General features: G+C 37.3%; 1 protein-coding gene across 4 annotated transcripts; it reads left to right on the top strand.

Moving 5' to 3' along the window:
- Window positions 1-276: 276 nt before the first annotated feature.
- klc3 (kinesin light chain 3) lies at window positions 277-26524 on the top strand. 4 transcript variants are annotated; one of them, XR_013964608.1, is made up of 15 exons: window positions 277-309; window positions 3394-3632; window positions 4058-4123; window positions 5444-5608; window positions 5943-6018; window positions 7437-7582; window positions 8024-8106; window positions 8233-8320; window positions 9313-9414; window positions 11613-11786; window positions 12227-12326; window positions 12419-12581; window positions 22467-22533; window positions 22653-25029; window positions 25984-26524. XR_013964608.1 is itself a non-coding variant. In XM_080772290.1 (14 exons), the coding sequence occupies exons 2-14, from the start codon at window positions 3423-3425 to the stop codon at window positions 22740-22742; spliced, it is 1530 nt and encodes a 509-aa protein (XP_080628416.1). In that variant the 5' UTR covers window positions 343-609; window positions 3394-3422; the 3' UTR covers window positions 22743-25068. The 4 variants fall into 4 exon arrangements, 1 of the variants encoding a protein (XP_080628416.1); XR_013964609.1 differs by having other exon boundaries at window positions 298-361; XR_013964610.1 differs by lacking the exon at window positions 277-309 and adding an exon at window positions 343-609.
- The last annotated feature ends 1 nt before the right edge of the window (window position 26525 follows it).

Here is a 26525-nt window from a genome sequence, read left to right as displayed (position 1 = left end):
TGTTATTTTCAAAAACCCTAGCACAGAATATTTTCAGATGGAGATGGTCGAGCAGCATGTGCATAAAAGATTATGCATAAAATATTAGATTTTTAGGTTAAACCAAACGCGAACGCTAGATGGCTGCAAATTCCCTTAATTCCCTAGATGGGACCCTGACTCGCCGTCTGTCCCTGTGTGTTGTTGGTTGATCTGGCCCCAGGCCAGTGGCAGTTCATCTCCGCGGCAGATAGATGGCCTCATCCCGGGACGACCATCATGCAGGACCGGCGCCGCGCGGTGCATGGTGGGAAGCAACGCTTGGATCAGGTAAAGCTGTAATGACAGAAGAACCGTCTGAGCCGGAGGAAGGCAGCAGCAGGTGAATGATTTACAATCCTACTTGTACTTCACCGTCCCACAGCATCACTCCTTATTAACACCGCTTTATTATCACTTTATTATTTAGACACCCTGGATTGGAAATAACGGAATGTTTCTGAGTCTTCTGGCCCGCTATAATGCGTCCGTGAGTTTAACGTGTCCCCATGTTAAATATAATAACAAAGCGGAGTGATTCTGAATACAAGGAGTCGAAGCCAGGCCAGGAGTTTGGTATTATTATAAGAGGTGAGCAATAAATAACCTTTTATTTATGTGTGTTGACAACATGAATTCACGTTTGTGTGAACATCATGACACCGTTTTTCACCTCATTCTCGTAACGTCAGACTCATTACATATTTATTATCAACATGATGTTCAAAAGGCTAACGCGCGCAGCTTATTGCAATGTTGTTTTACTGCGACAATTTATTAGGACAAATACATGATATGTGAACTAGTCGTCATTGGATTTGTAGCCAATATGCATTGTTGTACACTTAAATATCCTCTTTGATCATCTTCATCGTTGGTCGGACATGCATGCATTGCATGGAAACATACAGGCCTGGCTGTTGCGCCGCCCATCGTAAACAAAACGCATGGAGACGGGCTAGGATGACAACAACTCCGCTGTGTGTGTTCATATCGATGGCTTTAGTTGAAATGCCATCGATCGGAGTAGGCTATAGATTCATCTTGGTCCTCTCTCATCCTTGTCCTGCACTTGATCTCTTCTTCGTGACAGGTTCAATTCTGTATCTTTTTGAATGATTAACGTTTTGGAAGTCATTGTGGGTGGCAGGCCACCCACCACTAGTAGGGATTAGAGGGCTACACGTTGTCAATGGCCAGGATTCATGGAGTTGTCACTCGCCTCCAATATCCCTTAGTTCATGAATCATGATGTATGTCGTTGAGACAATGATACACTTGTTCACCGACTGTTTTAGTTGACCCGAGGCTATAGGGTTGGGCTGTATAGGCCTATGTTGAACGAAACAATAAGGATGAGGTCACCTATTATATGCAGCTTCAAACATACATTATGCTAATCTGACACACTAGGCCTGCTATTTGTCTTGCTTCGTGAAGTGATCATCACTTAAATCTGTTTATTTTGTATTTTGAAGACTTATTCAGGGCTTTTGCTCCCAGAGTTGGGGAAGTCAATAATGTAGGCCTATAATTATAACATGAGTAGGGCTAGTAATTAGCCCCAGGGCCCACAGGCCCCAGCGCAGCTGAAACCAAGCTATCATGCATGTCTAAATCTGAGTAAATATTATAATGTTCTGTATTATGTTTTACTTCCCAGTCTATCTGCAACATCTTCCCCTTCTATGTCCACTTCCCTGTCTCATTTACTGTTACTGTTACGTGTGTTTTTTCCTTCTACTACCTTCCTCTGTCCAGTCCTCCGTCCTCCCCCAGGTTAGAGTAGAGAACAGAAACCAGAGAGGTGGAACCATGTTGTTATCTGGGGATGAGATCAACCTTGTGCTGAAACCCTGCCGCACTGCAGGCAGTGGTATTTTTTCCCCCTGCTGTCAGGGGGAAACCTTGTTTATACAAAACGGTTGCTTTTTATTTAGTCACACACTCTTTTAAAAGAAGAAGAGGAAGCGATCACTTCCTCCAAATCGGCAACCTTTATTAATTTATTTCCAATGTCATCACTTTCCAATTCTTCAGTTTTTACTGTTTTACAGTATGACATATTACTTTGTAACTTGTTATGTCATATAAAAGGATGTATGTAAACTTGGGTTCATTGCATTTGCCATTGGGTCCTTTCACAGCAGACAGAACAGTTAACTGTATTCTGACATTCATAACATAATTCATTTATGCATACATTACTGCCTAAATGAAACACACCCCGCAATTAAAGTTATTATCTTCAGCCATGAATGGATTTTGGACAGGGCTAGTGCCCATGAGCATGACCCCTTGATCCCTTGCAGGTTAACACTCAAATATTTGATCCCCTCGGCCTATACCGTACATTACAAGGTCCCTTCTATATGGCCATCTAACTAACAAGAATAATGTTTTATTAAGTTGTATATGTAATATGTAAATACTGTAGGTGTGGGATATTGAGTTACAGACCGTAAATACTGTATGATAAAGTTTCTACAGGTGCTTTCTTGACCCACACCGTACAACTCAAGTAGTCTTCTTGTATGCCCAGACCGTTCTGGGTGGCACATGGAGGGCTGGGCCTCCTAAAAGATAATTGGCCCAGGAGCTTCCGTGAGTCTTCTTAATCCATCCCTGCCTTCAGCTGTCAAAATGTCTGCTGCGAAACGGGTCCAAACCAGTCCATTATTCATTTTTGTTACATTGTTTTGAACCACAGATGGTACTGGAAGTGGGCTGGGTACATTAGGTTTAACAAATCAGGAGAAATCAGATGAAGAGCAGGATATACTAAATTGACATTCACTTACTTTCCCTGTGATCGTCTAAACTTAATAATACATATTGTCTCTGTCGGTAACTTTTTAGGATACAAATTCAAAGACAGCAAAAGTAGCAGATCGACAAGCTGAAAACGTGTCACCTTGCGCAGTTTCAAGCTTGTAGATCTGCTACATTTGATGCTTTTGTGTGACACTCTAGTAGAGTGTTGTGTGAAGTCCAGCCTGCGGGCCCCAACAATGTACTAAATGTCACTAAAAGTCACGCATCCAACGAGCTTTAAACTAGTCTAGTATGATCAATTAGGTAAGGTGTTAATTTATGTTTAAGTTCGTTTAAGTTATTAAGAATATGAAGATAGGAGGTGACAGCGACAATATGCAATGTATTGTTCTATGTAGCAAGCCGCAGCCAAGATGATTGTTTCCATTTTAAGGCCTATGGAGAAATAAGAAAAACTCTTGAGTGTGACCCTTCACTTGCCAATGTTAGTCCAAGAAGGTTCAAACAATTCCTTTTGCGTTAAGGGGGATAAAGTCTGTTTGTTATTACAACTGCTTCTACTGGTACTAATACTACTACTTCATTCATACCAATCTCCAGGTCAGAAGAGGAATTCTAGACGCTGAACCATGTTATCTGGTGAAGAACTTCTTTGCAGCACACAGCAGGTGATTGCTGGGCTGGAGGCGCTGAGAGGAGAAAACCGCACTCTGCTGGACAAACTGCAGGGTGCGATGGAAGACAGATCAGCGGCAGAAAGCGGCAGTGTGGAACAAGAGAAAAGCTGCATCATCAGCCAGTCACTGGAGAGGATAGAACTGGGACTGGGGGAGGCCCAGGTAAAGATGGAACAGAATCGAACAGCACAACTGAATAATAGACACAGCAGAAAGGGGCCAAGAGCAGATATCTTTACTACAGTAGAATACATTTCTTGTAATGGATTAGAATGAATAGTTTAGAAGACATTAGAATAGTCATTGATCTGTCTGTACCCATCTCTTTCACTGCTCCCATTATCCCATTGTCCTCCCTATGTCTCTCTAGTTTATAGCACATTACTAAACAGAAGACATAATCTCTACTTGTTTCAGATCATTTCCCTTTAAAAAACAAGTTGACTTGATATCAAACAAGTTTCAGACTAAACTCTTTTGAGTGTCCACTATCCATGGTTGTTCTTGTGCATTACCTTCTCAAACTAAAAGGTTTCTCTATAGGCTGTTTGCCCTCCCTCAGTACATGCATTGTCTCCGCCCTCCAGGTCATGATGGCACTGTCAGCCCACCTGAGTTCTCTTGAAGCAGAGAAACAGAAGCTCCGTGCACAGGTGAGATGACTCGGAAGAAAAATAGAATTTTTGACAGATTGATTTGAAAGTTCCCAAGGGACATGTTAACCGAATATTAGCATTGCTGCCATATATTTGTGACCCAGCAGATTTGATCACATTTTCAGAAAGTCTCTCTTATCTAGGTCGTCCATAGACGAGCCCTCCATCGTCGCTTCCAGTCATCCTGGTTCTCCATACAAAAAAAAAGTTCATGATTTTTTTTTGTGTGACAATGAAGTATTTGCTCCAATCACTCTTATCACAGAAAAATAAGAGTTGTAGAAATTATTGGAAAGTCAAGACTGCCATGACAAGTGTATGTAAACCTTTGACCACAACTAGGTAGGATATCGACAGCAATGGCTTTGCATTGATGAAACCTGGTAGGATGAACGCATAGTTCTCTTTCCATTCTTTGAATGTACCCTTTTCACTGTCAAAGAGGAAACTCTTTAGACTTTTGGATGAAAAAGCCTCTCTCACTTTAAAAAATCACACGCGTGTGAACTGAGTGGTGCAATTCCCCCCCCCCCCCCCCCCCTCTGTCTCTCTATCTCTCTCTCTCTCATTAGAGACACAGCACTACCCCTCTCTCTGTTTCTGGCGCCCCCTACTGCTATTAAATAAGTCACATACTCGTGCTCATCCAGGTACACAAACAGGTACACAAACAGGTACACGGACATTGCTGGTTGTAGGAGTGGTTGCACCACTCAAAAACAGATAAACTTAGTTTCACATGCCTTTAACAATACACTGCTTCTCTCTGTTCTAAGAAGAGACATTGAACCCTGAAATAAGTCACTTTTCTTGCCAACTCTGCGTATGAGTAGCACGGCTTGGGTGCATCAAGTCATGCTGGAAGTACTGGGAGCTGATGGTGACGGTGTGGCGCTCCACCTCAGCAATCCATCTCCCAGGGTTTTAGCGCATTGTTACGGGGACAGACTCCCGTGTGTTACCGGCTGATACCGACAATTATCCATTCAGGCCTGACCTCAAAATTAGAAAAAAATCTTTTAAATCCTCCAGTTTTCTGAAATAAATATTTTTATGATTTTTCAAAAATAGCAGACCTACAAGCTCGAGGAGCTTGTAGATCTGCTATTTTCCAATAGCTAAATTATAACATAATGTTTAAAACACCAAAAGGGGTTCCCGCCCGACCTACTTCTTGGGTGAACTACACCTTTAAGTGTTAAAAACAGATAACATATCACTCCCTCTTTCTTGTCACCTGATGCTCCTCTGTGTGCATGAGGCATTCTCTGTAAATAAAGGTTTAAAAAAAATAAATAATAATCTCTTCCTCTTCAGGTGCGTCGGCTGTGTCAGGAGAACCAGTGGCTGAGAGATGAGCTGGCTGGAACCCAGCAGCATCTACAGGAGAGAGAACAGGAGCTCGTCACCCTGGAGGAAAACAACAGACACCTCCAGTTCATGTCTTCCATTCGCAAATATGACCAGGACGAACCACCACTGGTGAGACAGACAACATGATTGGTTTTATCCTATATTATAGATTTATGTCGTACGCACTTTTAAGATGATTATATACATTTAAAAATGTCTGATTATAGAATATTATGGGCCCAAGCCTAGTTTGCACCAATATTACGAGTTTACTAATATTATATGCAAACATCAACCTTTGCACAAGCCATACTGAGAATATCTGTCTGTCTGTCTGTCCGTCTTAAACAAGCATGCATAGATGCATAGCATAGATGCATAGAAGCATGCATAAAATTAGCTGGTTTATATATTGTTACTGAATTGTGATGACGAAGTGGAGTTTGTTTCTTTTCTTCAACAGGATGATAAGGACACCTCCTCCACAAAAGAATCTCTAGATGACCTCTTTCCTACTGAGGAGGAGGAACAGTCGCAGAGTGAGTAATTACATTCCCATTTGATTGCGTCTCAAGTTGTTTTGTCCTGCCTGTCATAGTTTCAGTAAGCCACTCTCTGTATCAGTGGTTCTCAAACTGATTTATGTCAAGGACCCCCAAATGAATTGGCCACGGATCCCCATCTGACAATATCTTGTGCTAGAAACCCCATATAGGATTTTTATTTTTGAAAATGGCAGATCTACAACGTTGTGAGCTTGAAGATCAGTCTTTTTTTTTTACATATTCGATTAGCCACGGACCATCTGACAATATGTTGTGCTATACATACAAGATACATACTGTACATACAAGATACATACATACAAGAATAGTGTTTTTGAAATGCTACAAAAATGTTACATCATACAGTATATTTAAAAATGGCAGATCTACGCAGCCAAAAAGATCATAGCCCAATGCTGGAATCCCCCACATGATGTTTCAAAAACACATTGGCTGCGAAGCTTTCTGGACATTGCTTATCTGGAATTGTCATCGGCAAGGATTAATCAGTCCCAAGAGGGCACAATTTCAATGTGGACAGACCTATCAGACCTGAGAGACTTACTGACCCGGTGATGTAATGGATGTGTTGTGGGTTGATTATTCTGTGAATAGGATGGGGGGAGGGAGGGGGTTTTGTGTGTGTGTGTGTGTGTGTGTGTGTGTGTGTGTGTGAGTGAGTGAGTGTTTTGAGTTAAATTTTGTATACTTTGAAATTATTATACGGTACTGTGTTTTTGCCTGATCAGAAAACAAATACAAATTAAATGAAAAAGAAAAAAAGGCAGATCTACAACGTTGTGAGCTTGACGATCGATAATCTTTCACATAGCCGATGTATATAGGGTTAAAGTGGATGAACTAATGTTGATATATTAACTCGTATTGTTGGGGACCACCTGGAACACATTCAAGATCTCCTGCGGGTCCCTGAACCCCACTTTGAGAGCCACTGCTCACACAGTGGAGTTTAGTCTCTCAATACTTTATGAATGCTCTCATGATGGAATGGAATATTGGAGGCAACAGCTCTTCACAAGACCTAGGGACAATTACTGTAGTAATGTCACATTTTGAGCATTGCTGTTACATGTGGTGAGGAATAATCTACTAAGTGGGTGAAACTGCACGTTAAGCAGGCCCTACTTTTCAGTTGATCTTAAATGTTTCTTTTAGAATAGGCCTGTGCTAATGTGTATCCCTGCCTGGTCTATACTTGTTAGACAGACATGGAGGCACGCACGCACACAGTGAGCCTACGTTCTGGCACTGGGCATGTGCAGGCCTCCTGACTGACTAGGCAGTGGTCACCTGGCTTGATAACCGTTTCGTAGGAAATACCTGCATGTTTGAGCGGGTGTTTCTTTGTACAGTGCCGTGTTCATCCCCTTCCATCTTCTGTCCTGGTTCAGTGTCACAGCCCCACCAAAGCAGTGCCGTGGCAGCAGCACAGCAGGGAGGGTATGAGATCCCGGCCCGTCTCAGAACCCTACACAACCTGGTCATTCAGTACGCTTCTCAGGGACGCTACGAGGTGGCGGTGCCACTTTGCAAACAGGTGTGTCCGAGGTTTTTATATGTTCACATTCAAGTCAGTTGAGTTCAATAATGTATACATTTATACATTATGTATACATAATGTATACATTTTAATTTTGGCAGAAGCCTCTTATCTCCATATTCACGAAGGCATCAAAAGTAGAAGCTACTTTTGCTATTTTTTAATTTGAATCCATGCCCGATGAAGGTCTGACTGACCGAAATATTGCTTAAATAAAATTCTGTAAGTGAAGACAGTGTGCGGGATTCCAGTTTTTTCCTGCTCTTCCAATTCATTTATCCGACACACCTGTCCCCCGTAAGTGTGCATAAGGACTCTTTTCTTCAGAATTTGAATCCTGAAAAGTAACGGTTTCGGACATATGACTTTTCCCCCCGACAGAGACGATAATATATACAAAATATATCCTACATTTAAAAAATAATAACATTTCAACAGGCCCTGGAAGACCTGGAGAAGTCCTCAGGACACAGCCACCCAGATGTAGCCACCATGCTAAACATACTAGCACTGGTTTACAGGTGAGGCTGCATTCATTCATGGTCTGGAGAGGGCTTTTTCTTTTACAGACAGGTAAAAGGGCAGGGTCTCAAGCCCCGTTTGATGTCTATGTGTTCACGTGCCATGTTTGTGTCTGTTTCCTGCAGGGACCAGAACAAGTACAAAGAGGCAGCAAACCTCCTGAACGATGCTCTGGCGATCAGAGAGAAAACACTAGGAATGGACCATCCAGCTGTAGGTTATCCACAGCAACACTCACACCTTTGATGAATTGAAAATGGAGGACCCTGATGTAAACAAGTCTTGGGGCCGATTCATACTCCTATTTTAGAGCCGAATAAAAGTCGGTTCGGCGCTGTAGAGCCTACAATGTGTCGTCATTTGAGGTTCGGGTGGGCAGGTACCGTCCTAAAGTCGGCTCTTCGGTGTTACTGAAAATTTCTGACGAGCCGAAATCATTTCGGCACTACAGCGCCGAAACAGCGGTAAAATAGGAGTATGATTCGGCCCTTAGTCTTAGTCTTTTTTCTGGTTTCATCCTCTTTGCAGATTTTGTATTGACCTGTACCTTCCTTGGACTGGTCCCATTCTGCAATATGTTTATAACATTTTCAGTCAATCAATCACACCTACTACCATCTATGCAGCTGTAGGTTATCCACCCCAACACTCACACATACTCGGATGGACAGCAATGACGTCTAAGGAATTGACTTAGCATTGTTCATTTTAAATACATAGGAACTCACTGTTGTCAGGAAAGATTTGAAGATCTGTAAATACTGTAGTCCATAATGCTCAGAAAGACGTAGTATATGAACTGTAAAGGTTTCTGAGAATCGTTTACATCAGTGATCCTCAAATCGATTATAGCAAATTATTACATTTTCCTAATATATTATTTGTATTATCTAAGAGATGCTATTGTTATGCAACAAGCCGTCTCCACTTGACATCCACGTTGATATTTTCAGGCACATTCTGTAATTTTCATTGTAAACATGGTCCAAATGTCTTTTAAAATTACATGAAACCAACATGAAAATTATTTTTTTAGACGGATGTAATGGGCCTTATATGACTGGTCTTATGGACCTTTGTCTTATTGAAAATGTTCCTGGTGGACTCTTCAGAATTATATTTAGAGTACCCCTGGTCTAAATCAACCTCACTGAGGGTGTGTGTGCATTAATTTTGTGCATCCATTTATTTGTGTCTGTCTACAGGTGGCAGCAACACTGAACAACCTAGCGGTGCTTTATGGGAAGAGAGGGAAATATATGGAAGCCGAACCACTCTGTAAGAGAGCTCTGGAGATCAGAGAGAAGGTAATAAAACACATAAAAGAGAGCTGTTTTCTGAAAAAGCTATGTTTCTATGTCAGTGGTTCTTTGATTTTTCAAAAATAGCAGACGTACAAGCTCGTAGCGTGCCACTCGGTGGCACGCTATGAGCTTGTAGATCTGCTATTTTTCAATAGCTAAAGCATAACATAATGCCATAGAGTATTAAAAGGATAGAGACTAAACTAACGCGAAGCTCCGCCCCCTCTGCTATTCATGTCAGTGGAAGTTGCTCAGTGGCGTTTTGAAGCACCCGGAAGGCTGCCGGAAGTACCGTCTTTTCGCTGATTCAGCATTTGGTGTCCAAATGCGGAAGTGCACCCAGAGTGCACCTCGGCCGTGAACGCCATGTGAACGCGCCTGAAGCCTGAATCCATTCATGAACGCGCTCCGTGTCGAGTACGAGCAAAGACAAAAAAGAAAAAACAATACATAGATTTTCGTCTGTTTACATAGCGCACAGGCGCTGAACCAGAAACTTGAGAATTCTGACATTATCTAGGGATTTATATCGAAATGTTAGTAAAGACTTAGAAACTAGGTGGTCTATTTTACCCCTAAAATGTATCAATATAATAAAAACAGTTCCATCTGGGCAATGTTTAATGTTACAGTGTACTGTACACATGACATGATGGGTGCATTTGGTTCCATTGTACACTGACTTGAATTAGATTAACACTATAAGACATTTACTGTGTATGAATTCATAAATTACAGACTAAATTAAAACCACAATCTTTGAACATCTTCTGTTTTTTAAACTCAGTACCTCACCAGTTGTGTAAAGATGCAACACAATCAACAAACTCAATGTGGGAAAATTATAAAATTACGGTAGTTTAAAAAAAACACCATGTAGTGATCCCAGGAAAATATCGTTCCCATCAGAAAATAGGCTATACATTACTTTTCTTTAATTACCTACCCTACAGGAGTGGTTCTCAAACTTTTCAGCCCACCCACCACCAAACAGGGTAGTTTATTTAGCCTAACCCCTTCCTAGTGACAACATAAATGGATCTGTAAATTCTTAAGAAATAAGCATTTATTTTCAAATACATAAAGTTACAGTACTGCACACTAGGGCTTTCACTTCTAGTGATTTTTTACTAGTTGACTAGTTGTTTAACTACTATTATTATTATTTTTCCCAATAATAATAATAATAATAAAACGTTATTTGTATAGCACCTTTCATGACATGAAATGCAGCTCAAAGTGCTTTACAGAGCAATGGAGAAAAAAAAAAGAAAAGCAAGCCAAAGACATTAAAAAAACAACAAAAAAGATCAATTAAAAGCAATGTTGTACAAGTGGGTCTTGAGCTGTGCTTTAAAAATGTCTACACAGGCTGCCTGTCGAAGGTACAGTGGGAGTTACATTGGGGTGTGATTATATACCATAGAACCATATAAAATGGTTAAGTTTACTGTTGCTACTATTTAAAACGTCTCGCTTTGGTGACAGTAATTTGGAAGACGCACATATTACAGCAGTTACAATTAAGAACATAATATAAAAAGGAATGTATAGATTATAGAACTAGCGTATAGAACTAGCGTCATTATTCATGACGAGAGTCAGAAAAACACGAGCTCCCACAACACAGCAACGTAGTACTATTAGCTGGTAAACCAAACCAAACTCCGGTTTACGGTGGGCTTCTTATCTGTAATATAATAAATCAGTTATGTTTTGAGATGTGGTACATGATGCGAGCACTCGAGTCGTGGTTAACAAAAAGGCTGCTTTATCCTCCAGAAAACAGAATGTAAACACAAACTGCCCTGTGCGCGTCCACGAAGCAAACCAGCGGCGAGCTTTCTTGTGCTCGTGCATGAATTTCATCCGCCTGCAGTCCCAAACTTGGCCACTAGGGACCAGCGCTTCAACATTGGAGTGCATAGCTGGCCCCTTGCATAATGCTAACACCAAAAGGGGTTCCGGCCCAAAATGGGTTAACTGGATTAAAATTGTAAAATAAAATTGTAAAATATTTAGAGTTTTGAGCTTGTAGATCTACTACTTTTGATGCTTGCGTGTGATGTGACGCTGTAGTATGATCAAGTAGGACATTAATTTACAGAAAAACACAGAAAGCTAACATGATGTTTCTGCCCGACAGCAACAATATGGTTTATTAGTGCAACTAACTTGTTCTATCTGAAATGTACCTATAGGTCCTTGGCACTGACCACCCAGATGTTGCAAAGCAACTAAACAACCTGGCCCTACTGTGTCAGAACCAAGGAAAGTACCAGGAGGTGGAGCAGTACTATGAACGGGCCCTACACATCTACCAGAGCCGCCTGGGACCAGATGACGCCAATGTAGCCAAGACCAAGAACAACCTGGTGGGTGCAACAGAATGGACTGAACTAACCCAACTGAAAGGGACAATTTACTGTGTACACAGAATTATGAACCATTATTTAACAGGAAAAGTGGAAACAGAAAATGCAAAGTAGGAACAGGAAAATCATTAATACAATGTAATTGTAAATATAAAATTTTGGTATTTCGTAGATGCTCTTAGCCAGAGTCAGAGTAGAAATGTTGTGTAAATGTTGACAACCAAGTAAGCAAATGGTCATTGTAAGCTGCTCACTTAGTCACCACTATGGGACAATTAATGCACAGGTCATTGTAATGAATTATAAATAATGTTCAATATTGATCCATATACCTGTGTTGTTTGCACCTACAAGACAACGGCAGACTCGGCCTCTCACAGAAATACCTGTGTGTGTGTCTCTCAAAGGATAAAAAAATAAATATATCTTTCTCCATCAAGGCATCATGCTACCTGAAGCAAGGGAAGTATAGGCAGGCTGAATCTCTCTACAAAGAAATTCTGACAAGAGCACACGAAAAAGAGTTTGGATCTGTTGAAGGTAAAAATTCTTTCAATCTTTGTGTGTGCGTGAGTGTGTGTGCGTGTGTGCGCCTGTATATCGTTCACTTTGTCCATGTATTTGTCCTGTAGGTGACGGTCGTCCTACTTGGTCCAGTTCGGAGGATGGGCTGGGCACCCTGAAGCGCAGCGGCTCATTCACTAAGCTCAGGGAATCTATACGACGCAGCAGCGAGAAGCTGGTCCGCAAGCTCAAAGGAGTTGGGACACAGGAAACAAGCTCCATGAATACTGGGTAAAAAAAATAAGTAAAGATATAAGGTCAAATAGGTTGATGTATGACCACCGTCTGTTGCCTTGCTTCATGCTTTGTTAACATTTACTGTAGCCCATGTTCAAAAATGATGAAAAATGAGGATAACATTTTTTTCAAAAATTCAAAAAAAGATGGGCTATAACCCATGTTTTTTGAAATTTTGAAATTTCTTCAAATCCTCAAAAATGATGAAAAACGGCGTGCTATAGTATGCCGTACGGTAGGGGCTATAGCCCATGTTAAAAAATGAGGAAAAATGAGGATAACATTTTTTTTCAAAAATTCAAAAAACGATGGGCTATAACCCATGTTTTTTGAAATTTTGAATTTTATTCAAATCCTCAAAAATGATGAAAAACGGCGTGCTATAGTATGCCGTACGGTAGGGGCTATAGCCCATGTTCAAAAATGATGAAAAATGAGGATAACATTTTTTTCAAAAATTCAAAAAACGATGGGCTATAACCCATGTTTTTTAAAATTTTGAATTTTCTTCAAATCCTCAAAAATGATGAAAAACGGCGTACTATAGTATGCCGTACGGTAGGGGCTATAGCCCATGTTCAAAATGATGAAAAATGAGGATAACATTTTTTTCAAAAATTCAAAAAACGATGGGCTATAACCCATGTTTTTGGAAATTTTGAATTTTCTTCAAATCCTCAAAAATGATGAAAAACAGCGTGCTATAGTATGCCGTACGGTAGGGGCTATAGCCCATGTTCAAAAATGATGAAAAATGAGGATAACATTTTTTTTTTAAATTCAAAAAACGATGGGCTATAACCCATGTTTTTTGAAATTTTGAATTTTCTTCAAATCCTCAAAAATGATGAAAAACGGCGTGCTATAGTATGCCGTACGGTAGGGGCTATAGCCCATGTTAAAAAATGATGAAAAATGAGGATAACATTTTTTTCAAAAATTCAAAAAACGATGGGCTATAACCCATCGTTTTTCCAGAATTCCTCGGAAATACTACGAATTTTTTTCGCAATACTCCACAATTTTTCCGCAATACTCCGCAATACATGGGCTATAACCCATGTTTTTAAATTTTTTGAATTTTCTTCAAATCCTCAAAAATGATGAAAAACGGCGTGCTATAGTATGCCGTACGGTAGGGGCTATAGCCCATGTTCAAAAATGATGAAAAATGAGGATAACATTTTTTTCAAAATTCAAAAAACGATGGGCTATAACCCATGTTTTTTGAAAATTTGAATTTTCTTCAAACCTCAAAAATGATGAAAAACAGCGTGCTATAGTATGCCGTACGGTAGGGGCTATAGCCCATGTTCAAAAATGATGAAAAATGAGGATAACATTCTTTTCAAAAATTCAAAAAACGATGGGCTATAACCCATGTTTTTTGAAAATCTTTCTTCAAATCCTCAAAAATGATGAAAAACGGCGTGCTATAGTATGCCGTACGGTAGGGGCTATAGCCCATGTTCAAAAATGATGAAAAATGAGGATAACATTTTTTTCAAAAATTCAAAAAACGATGGGCTATAACCCATGTTTTTTGAAATTTTGAATTTTCTTCAAATCCTCAAAAATGATGAAAAACGGCGTGCTATAGTATGCCGTACGGTAGGGGCTATAGCCCATGTTCAAAAATGATGAAAAATGAGGATAACATTTTTTTCAAAAATTCAAAAAACGATAGGCTATAACCCATGTTTTTTGAAATTTTGAATTTTCTTCAAATCCTCAAAAATGATGAAAAATGGCGTGCTATAGTATGCCGTACGGTAGGGGCTATAGCCCATGTTCAAAAATGATGAAAAATGAGGATAACATTTTTTTCAAAAAACGATGGGCTATAACCCATGTTTTTTGAAATTTTGAATTTTCTTCAAATCCTCAAAAATGATGAAAAACGGCGTGCTATAGTATGCCGTACGGTAGGGGCTATAGCCCATGTTCAAAAATGATGAAAAATGAGGATAACATTTTTTTCAAAAATTCAAAAAACGATGGGCTATAACCCATGTTTTTTGAAATTTTGAATTTTCTTCAAATCCTCAAAAATGATGAAAAACGGCGTGCTATAGTATGCCGTACGGTAGGGGCTATAGCCCATGTTCAAAAATGATGAAAAATGAGGATAACATTTTTTTCAAAAATTCAAAAAACGATGGGCTATAACCCATGTTTTTTGAAATTTTGAATTTTCTTCAAATCCTCAAAAATTATGAAAAACGGCGTGCTATAGTATGCCGTACGGTAGGGGCTATAGCCCATGTTCAAAAATGATGAAAAATGAGGATAACATTTTTTTCAAAAATTCAAAAAACGATGGGCTATAACCCATGTTTTTTGAAATTTAGAATTTTCTTCAAATCCTCAAAAATTATGAAAAACGGCGTGCTATAGTATGCCGTACGGTAGGGGCTATAGCCCATGTTCAAAAATGATGAAAAATGAGGATAACATTTTTTTCAAAAATTCAAAAAACGATGGGCTATAACCCATGTTTTTTGAAATTTAGAATTTTCTTCAAATCCTCAAAAAATATGAAAAACGGCGTGCTATAGTATGCCGTACGGTAGGGGCTATAGCCCATGTTCAAAAATGATGAAAAATGAGGATAACATTTTTTTCAAAAATTCAAAAAACGATGGGCTATAACCCATGTTTTTTTAAATTTTGAATTTTCTTCAAATCCTCAAAATTGATGAAAAATGGCGTGCTATAGTATGCCGTACGGTACGGGCTATAGCCCATGTTCAAAAATGATGAAAAATGAGGATAATTTTTTTTTCAAAAATTCAAAAAACGATGGGCTATAACCCATGTTTTTTGAAATTTTGAATTTTCTTCAAATCCTCAAAAATGATGAAAAACGGCGTGCTATAGTATGCCGTACGGTAGGGGCTATAGCCCATGTTCAAAAATGATGAAAAATGAGGATAACATTTTTTTCAAAAATTCAAAAAACGATGGGCTATAACCCATGTTTTTTGAAATTTAGAATTTTCTTCAAATCCTCAAAAATTATGAAAAACGGCGTGCTATAGTATGCCGTACGGTAGGGGCTATAGCCCATGTTCAAAAATGATGAAAAATGAGGATAACATTTTTTTCAAAAATTCAAAAAAACGATGGGCTATAACCCATGTTTTTTTAAATTTTGAATTTTCTTCAAATCGTCAAAAATGATGAAAAACGGCGTGCTATAGTATGCCGTACGGTAGGGGCTATAGCCCATGTTCAAAAATGATGAAAAATGAGGATAACATTTTTTTCAAAAATTCAAAAAACGATGGGCTATAACCCATGTTTTTTGAAATTTTGAATTTTCTTCAAATCGTCAAAAATTATGAAAAACGGCGTGCTATAGTATGCCGTACGGTAGGGGCTATAGCCCATATTCAAAAATGATGAAAAATGAGGATAACATTTTTTTAAAAAATTCAAAAAACGATGGGCTATAACCCATGTTTTTTGAAATTTTGAATTTTCTTCAAATCCTCAAAATTGATGAAAAATGGCGTGCTATAGTATGCCGTACGGTACGGGCTATAGCCCATGTTCAAAAATGATGAAAAATGAGGATAATTTTTTTTTCAAAAATTCAAAAAACGATGGGCTATAACCCATGTTTTTTGAAATTTTGAATTTTCTTCAAATCCTCAAAAATGATGAAAAACGGCGTGCTATAGTATGCCGTACGGTAGGGGCTATAGCCCATGTTCAAAAATGATGAAAAATGAGGATAACATTTTTTTCAAAAATTCAAAAAACGATGGGCTATAACCCATGTTTTTTGAAATTTAGAATTTTCTTCAAATCCTCAAAAAATATGAAAAACGGCGTGCTATAGTATGCCGTACGGTAGGGGCTATAGCCCATGTTCAAAAATGATGAAAAATGAGGATAACATTTTTTTCAAAAATTCAAAAAACGATGGGCTATAACCCATGTTTTTTGAAATTTTGAATTTTCTTCAAATCCTCAAAATTGATGAAAAATGGCGTGCTATAGTATGCCGTACGGTACGGGCTATAGCCCATGTTCAAAAATGATGAAAAATGAGGATAATTTGTTTTTCAAAAATTCAAAAAACGATGGGCTATAACCCATGTTTTTTGAAATTTTGAATTTTCTTCAAATCCTCAAAAATGATGAAAAACGGCGTGCTATAGTATGCCGTACGGTAGGGGCTATAGCCCATGTTCAAAAATGATGAAAAATGAGGATAACATTTTTTTCAAAAATTCAAAAAACGATGGGCTATAACCCATGTTTTTTGAAATTTAGAATTTTCTTCAAATCCTCAAAAATTATGAAAAACGGCGTGCTATAGTATGCCGTACGGTAGGGGCTATAGCCCATGTTCAAAAATGATGAAAAATGAGGATAACATTTTTTTCAAAAATTCAAAAAAACGATGGGCTATAACCCATGTTTTTTTAAATTTTGAATTTTCTTCAAATCGTCAAAAATGATGAAAAACGGCGTGCTATAGTATGCCGTACGGTAGGGGCTATAGCCCATGTTCAAAAATGATGAAAAATGAGGATAACATTTTTTTCAAAAATTCAAAAAACGATGGGCTATAACCCATGTTTTTTGAAATTTTGAATTTTCTTCAAATCGTCAAAAATTATGAAAAACGGCGTGCTATAGTATGCCGTACGGTAGGGGCTATAGCCCATATTCAAAAATGATGAAAAATGAGGATAACATTTTTTTCAAAAATTCAAAAAACGATGGGCTATAACCCATGTTTTTTGAAATTTTGAATTTTCTTCAAATCCTCAAAATTGATGAAAAATGGCGTGCTATAGTATGCCGTACGGTACGGGCTATAGCCCATGTTCAAAAATGATGAAAAATGAGGATAATTTTTTTTTCAAAAATTCAAAAAACGATGGGCTATAACCCATGTTTTTTGAAATTTTGATTTTTCTTCAAATCCTCAAAAATGATGAAAAACGGCGTGCTATAGTATGCCGTACGGTAGGGGCTATAGCCCATGTTCAAAAATGATGAAAAATGAGGATAACATTTTTTTCAAAAATTCAAAAAACGATGGGCTATAACCCATGTTTTTTTAAATTTAGAATTTTCTTCAAATCCTCAAAAATTATGAAAAACGGCGTGCTATAGTATGCCGTACGGTAGGGGCTATAGCCCATGTTCAAAAATGATGAAAAATGAGGATAACATTTTTTTCAAAAATTCAAAAAACGATGGGCTATAACCCATGTTTTTTGAAATTTAGAATTTTCTTCAAATCCTCAAAAAATATGAAAAACGGCGTGCTATAGTATGCCGTACGGTAGGGGCTATAGCCCATGTTCAAAAATGATGAAAAATGAGGATAACATTTTTTTCAAAAATTCAAAAAACGATGGGCTATAACCCATGTTTTTTGAAATTTTGAATTTTCTTCAAATCGTCAAAAATTATGAAAAACGGCGTGCTATAGTATGCCGTACGGTAGGGGCTATAGCCCATATTCAAAAATGATGAAAAATGAGGATAACATTTTTTTCAAAAATTCAAAAAACGATGGGCTATAACCCATGTTTTTTGAAATTTTGAATTTTCTTCAAATCCTCAAAATTGATGAAAAATGGCGTGCTATAGTATGCCGTACGGTACGGGCTATAGCCCATGTTCAAAAATGATGAAAAATGAGGATAATTCTTTTTTCAAAAATTCAAAAAACGATGGGCTATAACCCATGTTTTTTGAAATTTTGAATTTTCTTCAAATCCTCAAAAATGATGAAAAACGGCGTGCTATAGTATGCCGTACGGTAGGGGCTATAGCCCATGTTCAAAAATGATGAAAAATGAGGATAACATTTTTTTCAAAAATTCAAAAAACGATGGGCTATAACCCATGTTTTTTGAAATTTAGAATTTTCTTCAAATCCTCAAAAATTATGAAAAACGGCGTGCTATAGTATGCCGTACGGTAGGGGCTATAGCCCATGTTCAAAAATGATGAAAAATGAGGATAACATTTTTTTCAAAAATTCAAAAAACGATGGGCTATAACCCATGTTTTTTGAAATTTAGAATTTTCTTCAAATCCTCAAAAAATATGAAAAACGGCGTGCTATAGTATGCCGTACGGTAGGGGCTATAGCCCATGTTCAAAAATGATGAAAAATGAGGATAACATTTTTTTCAAAAATTCAAAAAACGATGGGCTATAACCCATGTTTTTTGAAATTTAGAATTTTCTTCAAATCCTCAAAAATTATGAAAAACGGCGTGCTATAGTATGCCGTACGGTAGGGGCTATAGCCCATGTTCAAAAATGATGAAAAATGAGGATAACATTTTTTTCAAAAATTCAAAAAACGATGGGCTATAACCCATGTTTTTTGAAATTTTGAATTTTCTTCAAATCCTCAAAATTGATGAAAAATGGCGTGCTATAGTATGCCGTACGGTACGGGCTATAGCCCATGTTCAAAAATGATGAAAAATGAGGATAACATTTTTTTCAAAAATTCAAAAAACGATGGGCTATAACCCATGTTTTTTGAAATTTTGAATTTTCTTCAAATCCTCAAAAATGATGAAAAACGGCGTGATACAGTATGCCGTACGGTAGGGGCTATAGCCCATGTTCAAAAATGATGAAAAATGAGGATAACATTTTTTTCAAAAATAAAAAAACGATGGGCTATAACCCATGTTTTTTGAAATTTTGAATTTTCTTCAAATCCTCAAAAATGATGAAAAACGGCGTGCTATAGTATGCCGTACGGTACGGGCTATAGCCCATGTTCAAAAATGATGAAAAATGAGGATAATTTTTTTTTCAAAAATTCAAAAAACGATGGGCTATAACCCATGTTTTTTTAAATTTTGAATTTTCTTCAAATCGTCAAAAATGATGAAAAACGGCGTGCTATAGTATGCCGTACGGTAGGGGCTATAGCCCATGTTCAAAAATGATGAAAAATGAGGATAACATTTTTTTCAAAAATAAAAAAAACGATGGGCTATAACCCATGTTTTTTGAAATTTTGAATTTTCTTCAAATCCTCAAAAATGATGAAAAACGGCGTGCTATAGTATGCCGTACGGTACGGGCTATAGCCCATGTTCAAAAATGATGAAAAATGAGGATAACATTTTTTTCAAAAATTCAAAAAACGATGGGCTATAACCCATGTTTTTTGAAATTTTGAATTTTCTTCAAATCGTCAAAAATGATGAAAAACGGCGTGCTATAGTATGCCGTACGGTAGGGGCTATAGCCCATGTTCAGAAATGATGAAAAATGAGGATAACATTTTTTTCAAAAATTCAAAAAACGATGGGCTATAAGTTATAACCCATGTTTTTTGAAATTTTGAATTTTCTTCAAATCCTCAAAAATGATGAAAAACGGCGTGCTATAGTATGCCGTACGGTAGGGGCTATAGCCCATGTTCAAAAATGATGAAAAATGAGGATAACATTTTTTTCAAAAATAAAAAAACGATGGGCTATAACCCATGTTTTTTGAAATTTTGAATTTTCTTCAAATCCTCAAAAATGATGAAAAACGGCGTGCTATAGTATGCCGTACGGTACGGGCTATAGCCCATGTTCAAAAATGATGAAAAATGAGGATAACATTTTTTTCAAAAATTCAAAAAACGATGGGCTATAACCCATGTTTTTTGAAATTTTGAATTTTCTTCAAATCGTCAAAAATTATGAAAAACGGCGTGCTATAGTATGCCGTACGGTAGGGGCTATAGCCCATGTTCAAAAATGATGAAAAATGAGGATAACATTTTTTTCAAAAATTCAAAAAACGATGGGCTATAACCCATGTTTTTTGAAATTTTGAATTTTCTTCAAATCGTCAAAAATTATGAAAAACGGCGTGCTATAGTATGCCGTACGGTAGGGGCTATAGCCCATATTCAAAAATGATGAAAAATGAGGATAACATTTTTTTCAAAAATTCAAAAAACGATGGGCTATAACCCATGTTTTTTGAAATTTTGAAATTTCTTCAAATCCTCAAAAATGATGAAAAACGGCGTGCTATAGTATGCCGTACGGTAGGGGCTATAGCCCATGTTCAAAAATGATGAAAAATGAGGATAACATTTTTTTCAAAAATAAAAAAAACGATGGGCTATAACCCATGTTTTTTGAAATTTTGAATTTTCTTCAAATCCTCAAAAATGATGAAAAACGGCGTGCTATAGTATGCCGTACGGTACGGGCTATAGCCCATGTTCAAAAATGATGAAAAATGAGGATAACATTTTTTTCAAAAATTCAAAAAACGATGGGCTATAACCCATGTTTTTTGAAATTTTGAATTTTCTTCAAATCCTCAAAAATGATGAAAAACGGCGTGCTATAGTATGCCGTACGGTAGGGGCTATAGCCCATGTTCAAAAATGATGAAAAATGAGGATAACATTTTTTTTAAAAATAAAAAAACGATGGGCTATAACCCATGTTTTTTGAAATTTTGAAATTTCTTCAAATCCTCAAAAATGATGAAAAACGGCGTGCTATAGTATGCCGTACGGTAGGGGCTATAGCCCATGTTCAAAAATGATGAAAAATGAGGATAATTTTTTTTTCAAAAATTCAAAAAACGATGGGCTATAACCCATGTTTTTTGAAATTTTGAATTTTCTTCAAATCGTCAAAAATGATGAAAAACGGCGTGCTATAGTATGCCGTACGGTAGGGGCTATAGCCCATATTCAAAAATGATGAAAAATGAGGATAACGTTTTTTTCAAAAATTCAAAAAACGATGGGCTATAACCCATGTTTTTTGAAATTTTGAATTTTCTTCAAATCCTCAAAAATGATGAAAAACGGCGTGCTATAGTATGCCGTACGGTAGGGGCTATAGCCCATGTTCAAAAATGATGAAAAATGAGGATAACATTTTTTTCAAAAATAAAAAAAACGATGGGCTATAACCCATGTTTTTTGAAATTTTGAATTTTCTTCAAATCCTCAAAAATGATGAAAAACGGTGTGCTATAGTATGCCGTACGGTACGGGCTATAGCCCATGTTCAAAAATGATGAAAAATGAGGATAACATTTTTTTCAAAAATTCAAAAAACGATGGGCTATAACCCATGTTTTTTGAAATTTTGAATTTTCTTCAAATCGTCAAAAATGATGAAAAACGGCGTGCTATAGTATGCCGTACGGTAGGGGCTATAGCCCATGTTCAAAAATGATGAAAAATGAGGATAACATTTTTTTCAAAAATTCAAAAAACGATGGGCTATAACCCATGTTTTTTGAAATTTTGAATTTTCTTCAAATCGTCAAAAATGATGAAAAACGGCGTGCTATAGTATGCCATACGGTAGGGGCTATAGCCCATATTCAAAAATGATGAAAAATGAGGATAATATATTTTTCAAAAATTCAAAAAACGATGGGCTATAACCCATGTTTTTTGAAATTTTGAATTTTCTTCAAATCCTCAAAAATGATGAAAAACGGCGTGCTATAGTATGCCGTACGGTAGGGGCTATAGCCCATGTTCAAAAATGATGAAAAATGAGGATAACATTTTTTTCAAAAATAAAAAAAACGATGGGCTATAACCCATGTTTTTTGAAATTTTGAATTTTCTTCAAATCCTCAATGATGAAAAACGGCGTGCTATAGTATGCCGTACGGTACGGGCTATAGCCCATGTTCAAAAATGATGAAAAATGAGGATAACATTTTTTTCAAAAATTCAAAAAACGATGGGCTATAACCCATGTTTTTTGAAATTTTGAATTTTCTTCAAATCCTCAAAAATGATGAAAAACGGCATGCTATAGTATGCCGTACGGTAGGGGCTATAGTAAATAGTAATAGTCCCCCCTTCTGATAAAATATATATTTGCTTTCCAGAATGAAGAGGGCCAACTCTCTGAATGTGTTGAATGTTGGACCCAGAGAAAGTCAGGAGAGTGCACAGGTGAGCAAAATTATCTATCCATTATTTGTCCTGCCATCCATCCAGTCATAAGCTAATGTATAACGTAAATATGTCTTGGCGTGATCATGACAGTTGTTTTGTTTTGTATTGTTTTTCAGCATACAAAAATAGGCATCAGCTACTCCGAGAGCTGTAACAGCTCCTTGAGCCTGCAGGCTAGACGAGGATCATTTGGTGGTAACAGCTAGTGATGGCGTACACACACACACACACACACACACACACACACAAACACACACACACACACACACACACACACACACACACACAAATTGCTGTTATTCTTTGCAAAGGATGGTGATTTCAAGTTATGCGAGTACTGTAATCTGACCCTCTAGTGATCAGAATAGACAATGCAAAAAGCAGGTGAATGCTTAAGTACTCAGAAAAGGGGTATTGAACGACAATGCCGTCCGTTTCTTTTCTAAGAATATTGACACTTTTGTTTTTGTTTTTTAAGGCACTGTATAGATTTCGTCCATCTATATTGGTATAAAGTACGTTATTCTCAAATTGAGTCCTGACAAAACTAAGCACTGCTGATTCACAATTTGAAATAGTTTCCTCTCTGAAGAGAAATGTTTCCATTTCATACGTTTCATAGATTACAGGATTGACTAATTCATTAATTAACCTCGTGCCAGCTATGGGCTGTGGAATAAACCTTGTTTTGACCAGAAATGCCATCTGGGACAAGGAATTGGAGATAAAGGCGTTTGAAAGAAACGGATCCGAAATTCAAGATGGTGCACTCCAGTGTTGTTGACATCATCAGCTAGTAACCCAATGCTAATGTGAGTAGCATCTCGATCAAAAGCACTAAAAAAGACCATTGCGCCGTGAATCTACGCCAATGGCGTTGGGCCAGACTAACGCAAATGACACAAATTCACGCTAATGGCGGGCCCGAGTTAAAATACTGACTAGATATTAGATACAGTAATAGTGATCAAATCAGATTTTAAACTGTACTATATCATTCATTTCACTTTATATTTGATACAAAACCGTAATTCAAAACACACTTTAAGTACCGTGCTCAGGATAGTTTGTTAATGTAATTCAACACATTACTTATTACTTGATGCAAGTAGATCATAATTGTGAAAGCAACTTTTCTAACCGTATTCACTCTCAACAGCAAAGATATATTTTGACTTTTGAGGTACCGTAGACTTACCTTTCTCAGGTAACAGTTGACATATACCGTATTACTCTATTGGTATGTACATTGAAACACTGAATACACTTGGGATAATTCTATACAGTGTGTTACAGCAGGAATATTGATCTTAAAGTGTATACTGTATATGTGTACTTTTCATGCTAATTTTAAGAATGTCAAAATATATTTTCCACAATGTTGCACATTCCATTTGTAGCTCATTGTTTACTAGCTAATGTTAAACACGTTTTACGTCCTGCAATATCCTCTGAGAGATAACAATAATTTGGAATGAGACAACAAAGTATAAAGGTATAATAATTACTAGAAATGTTTACTGCTGTATTTAAATTATGAGTGTATTGTTTTCAGGACAATAACACCTTTTACTTTACCATGAATTTACCATGTCAATCTTGAGCTGTCAAAACAAATGGAATATGGTACAATAATGGTACATTTAGTTAAATATACTATACTGTGCGGTTTTATTATACAGTATGTAACAATGCAATCATTTTATAAGCTATCTTGATACTTCAAAGTGTTGTGTGACTGAGTGAACAATTAATTTCACTTTAAAACGGGACCTAGGTGACCAAATACTTCTGGGTTAAAAAAAAAAGAAAAGCTGTATATGCATATGAACATTTTGACTGTAACCCAAGCCATTTACAGAAAGGTTGTTGTTAATTTGATCAACTGATAAGATTTTATTTTAAATAAATATATATTTTTAATCGTGGTTAGTGGTTACCACCACAGTCTTTTGACGAGGACAGGAGAAATATTGGTGGCCGTGGCCCATTTAAAAGTAGACCAAAATGATTCTTTCAATGTATTTTAATTTTTTTAATTAAGTAAAGCACTATAATACAGTATGTTCGTATAGGTTGACTTGGGGTCTCAAGTAGCCATGTAGTGGCGAGATTTTCATGATTGGATAGCCTATAAGCCAATGGGAGACTAGCCCTATACGACCAATGGGATATTTCTGGCAAAAGCCCTTGATGGCTAATTTCACCCTTCTGCTGGGATACTCCAAGCCCGCTCTCCTCTTCCCCACTCCCCCCCACCGTACCATAACTAGAGACTGCAAACGCAACTACAGAAAGCCCCACTACGGTACAATATGCAAGAAATCTACCCCAAATCTCTTCACCGAAAATAGCACAATGTTTATCCCAGAATATTATACCAGATTTCATACGGTTAAACTGACAGATTTTAGTATGAATTTTGACATAATGATCTTTTGGGGTGCATACTTAGTTTAGACTAGTCATTGGTTAGACATGGGTTAAGGTTAGGTTTATTGTCGTTTTTGTCATTTCGTCATTTTTTTCAAATCCTCAAAAATGATGAAAAACGGCGCGCTATAGTATGCCGTACGATATGGGCTATAGCCCATGGTCCAAAATGATGAGAAACGAGGATAACTTTTTTTTTCAAAATTTAAAAAAACATGGGCTATAACCCATCGTTTTTGTCATTTCGTCATTTTTTTCAAATCTTCAAAAATGATGAAAAACGGCGCGCTATAGTATGCCGTACGATATGGGCTATAGCCCACGGTCCAAAATGATGAGAAACGAGGCTAACTTTTTTTTTTTTAATTTAAAAAAACATGGGCTATAACCCATCGTTTTTGTCATTTCGTCATTTTTTTCAAATCCTCAAAAATGATGAAAAACTGCGCGCTATAGTATGCCGTACGATATGGGCTATAGCCCACGGTCCAAAATGATGAGAAACAAGGCTAACTTTTTTTTTCAAAATTTCAAAAAACATGGGCTATAATCTATAACCCATCGTTTTTGTCATTTCGTCATTTTTTTCAAATCTTCAAAAATGATGAAAAACGGCGCGCTATAGTATGCCGTACGATATGGGCTATAGCCCACGGTCCAAAATGATGAGAAACGAGGCTAATTTTTTTTTCAAAATTCCAAAAAACATGGGCTATAACCCATCGTTTTTGTCATTTCGTCATTTTTTTCAAATCTTCAAAAATGATGAAAAACTGCGCGCTATAGTATGCCGTACGATATGGGCTATAGCCCACGGTCCAAAATGATGAGAAACGAGGCTAACTTTTTTTTTCAAAATTTCAAAAAACATGGGCTATAACCCATCGTTTTTGTCATTTCGTCATTTTTTTCAAATCCTCAAAAATGATGAAAATCTGCGCGCTATAGTATGCCGTACTATAGTATGCATACTTAGTTTAGACTAGTCATTGGTTAGACATGGGTTAAGGTTAGGTTTAGGTGTGCTGCCCCGTGGGAGGTTAGGTTTAGGGTGAGGGTTTGAGATAGGTTGTAGTTGTAGGACTAATGACTGTTCTAACCAATGACTATTAAAATGACTAAATAAAAAACTGTCTAAACTAAGTACTGCACCCGATCTTTTCCTATAAAGAGAACAGCTCTCATCATAGCCAAGAATGAACTTGTCTCTGAAGGCCCCATCTGGTTTGTAGCCCCTTGAAAGTCCTCCCACTAGCAGTAACCCTGCTAGCTGATCAATACGTCTGTTATTAATAACTACTGAATCTGATTGTACATTTACTTTGGTAGAATGTTTGTGATGGCTGCACTTTCACAACGGCACTAATCAATGTAAAATGAATCCGTTACCAGCCTAGCTGAACCTGCTAGAAAAAATGTTACAAACTGAGAAAGGAGTTCATGCTGTACACTTTATACCTGATGTATGTATCTCTTTTGAGAGTGCATCAATCTTTTTTGTATTTTGTATCTGGAAACCTGGAAGCTGATATGGAAAATAAAGTATGTTACTTTGT

The sequence above is a fragment of the Protomyctophum bolini genome (genome assembly GCF_963924005.1).
Source record: "Protomyctophum bolini genome assembly, chromosome: 9".
Classification (NCBI taxonomy): Eukaryota; Metazoa; Chordata; class Actinopteri; order Myctophiformes; family Myctophidae; genus Protomyctophum; species Protomyctophum bolini.
This window is presented reverse-complemented; position numbering and strand designations above follow the sequence as displayed.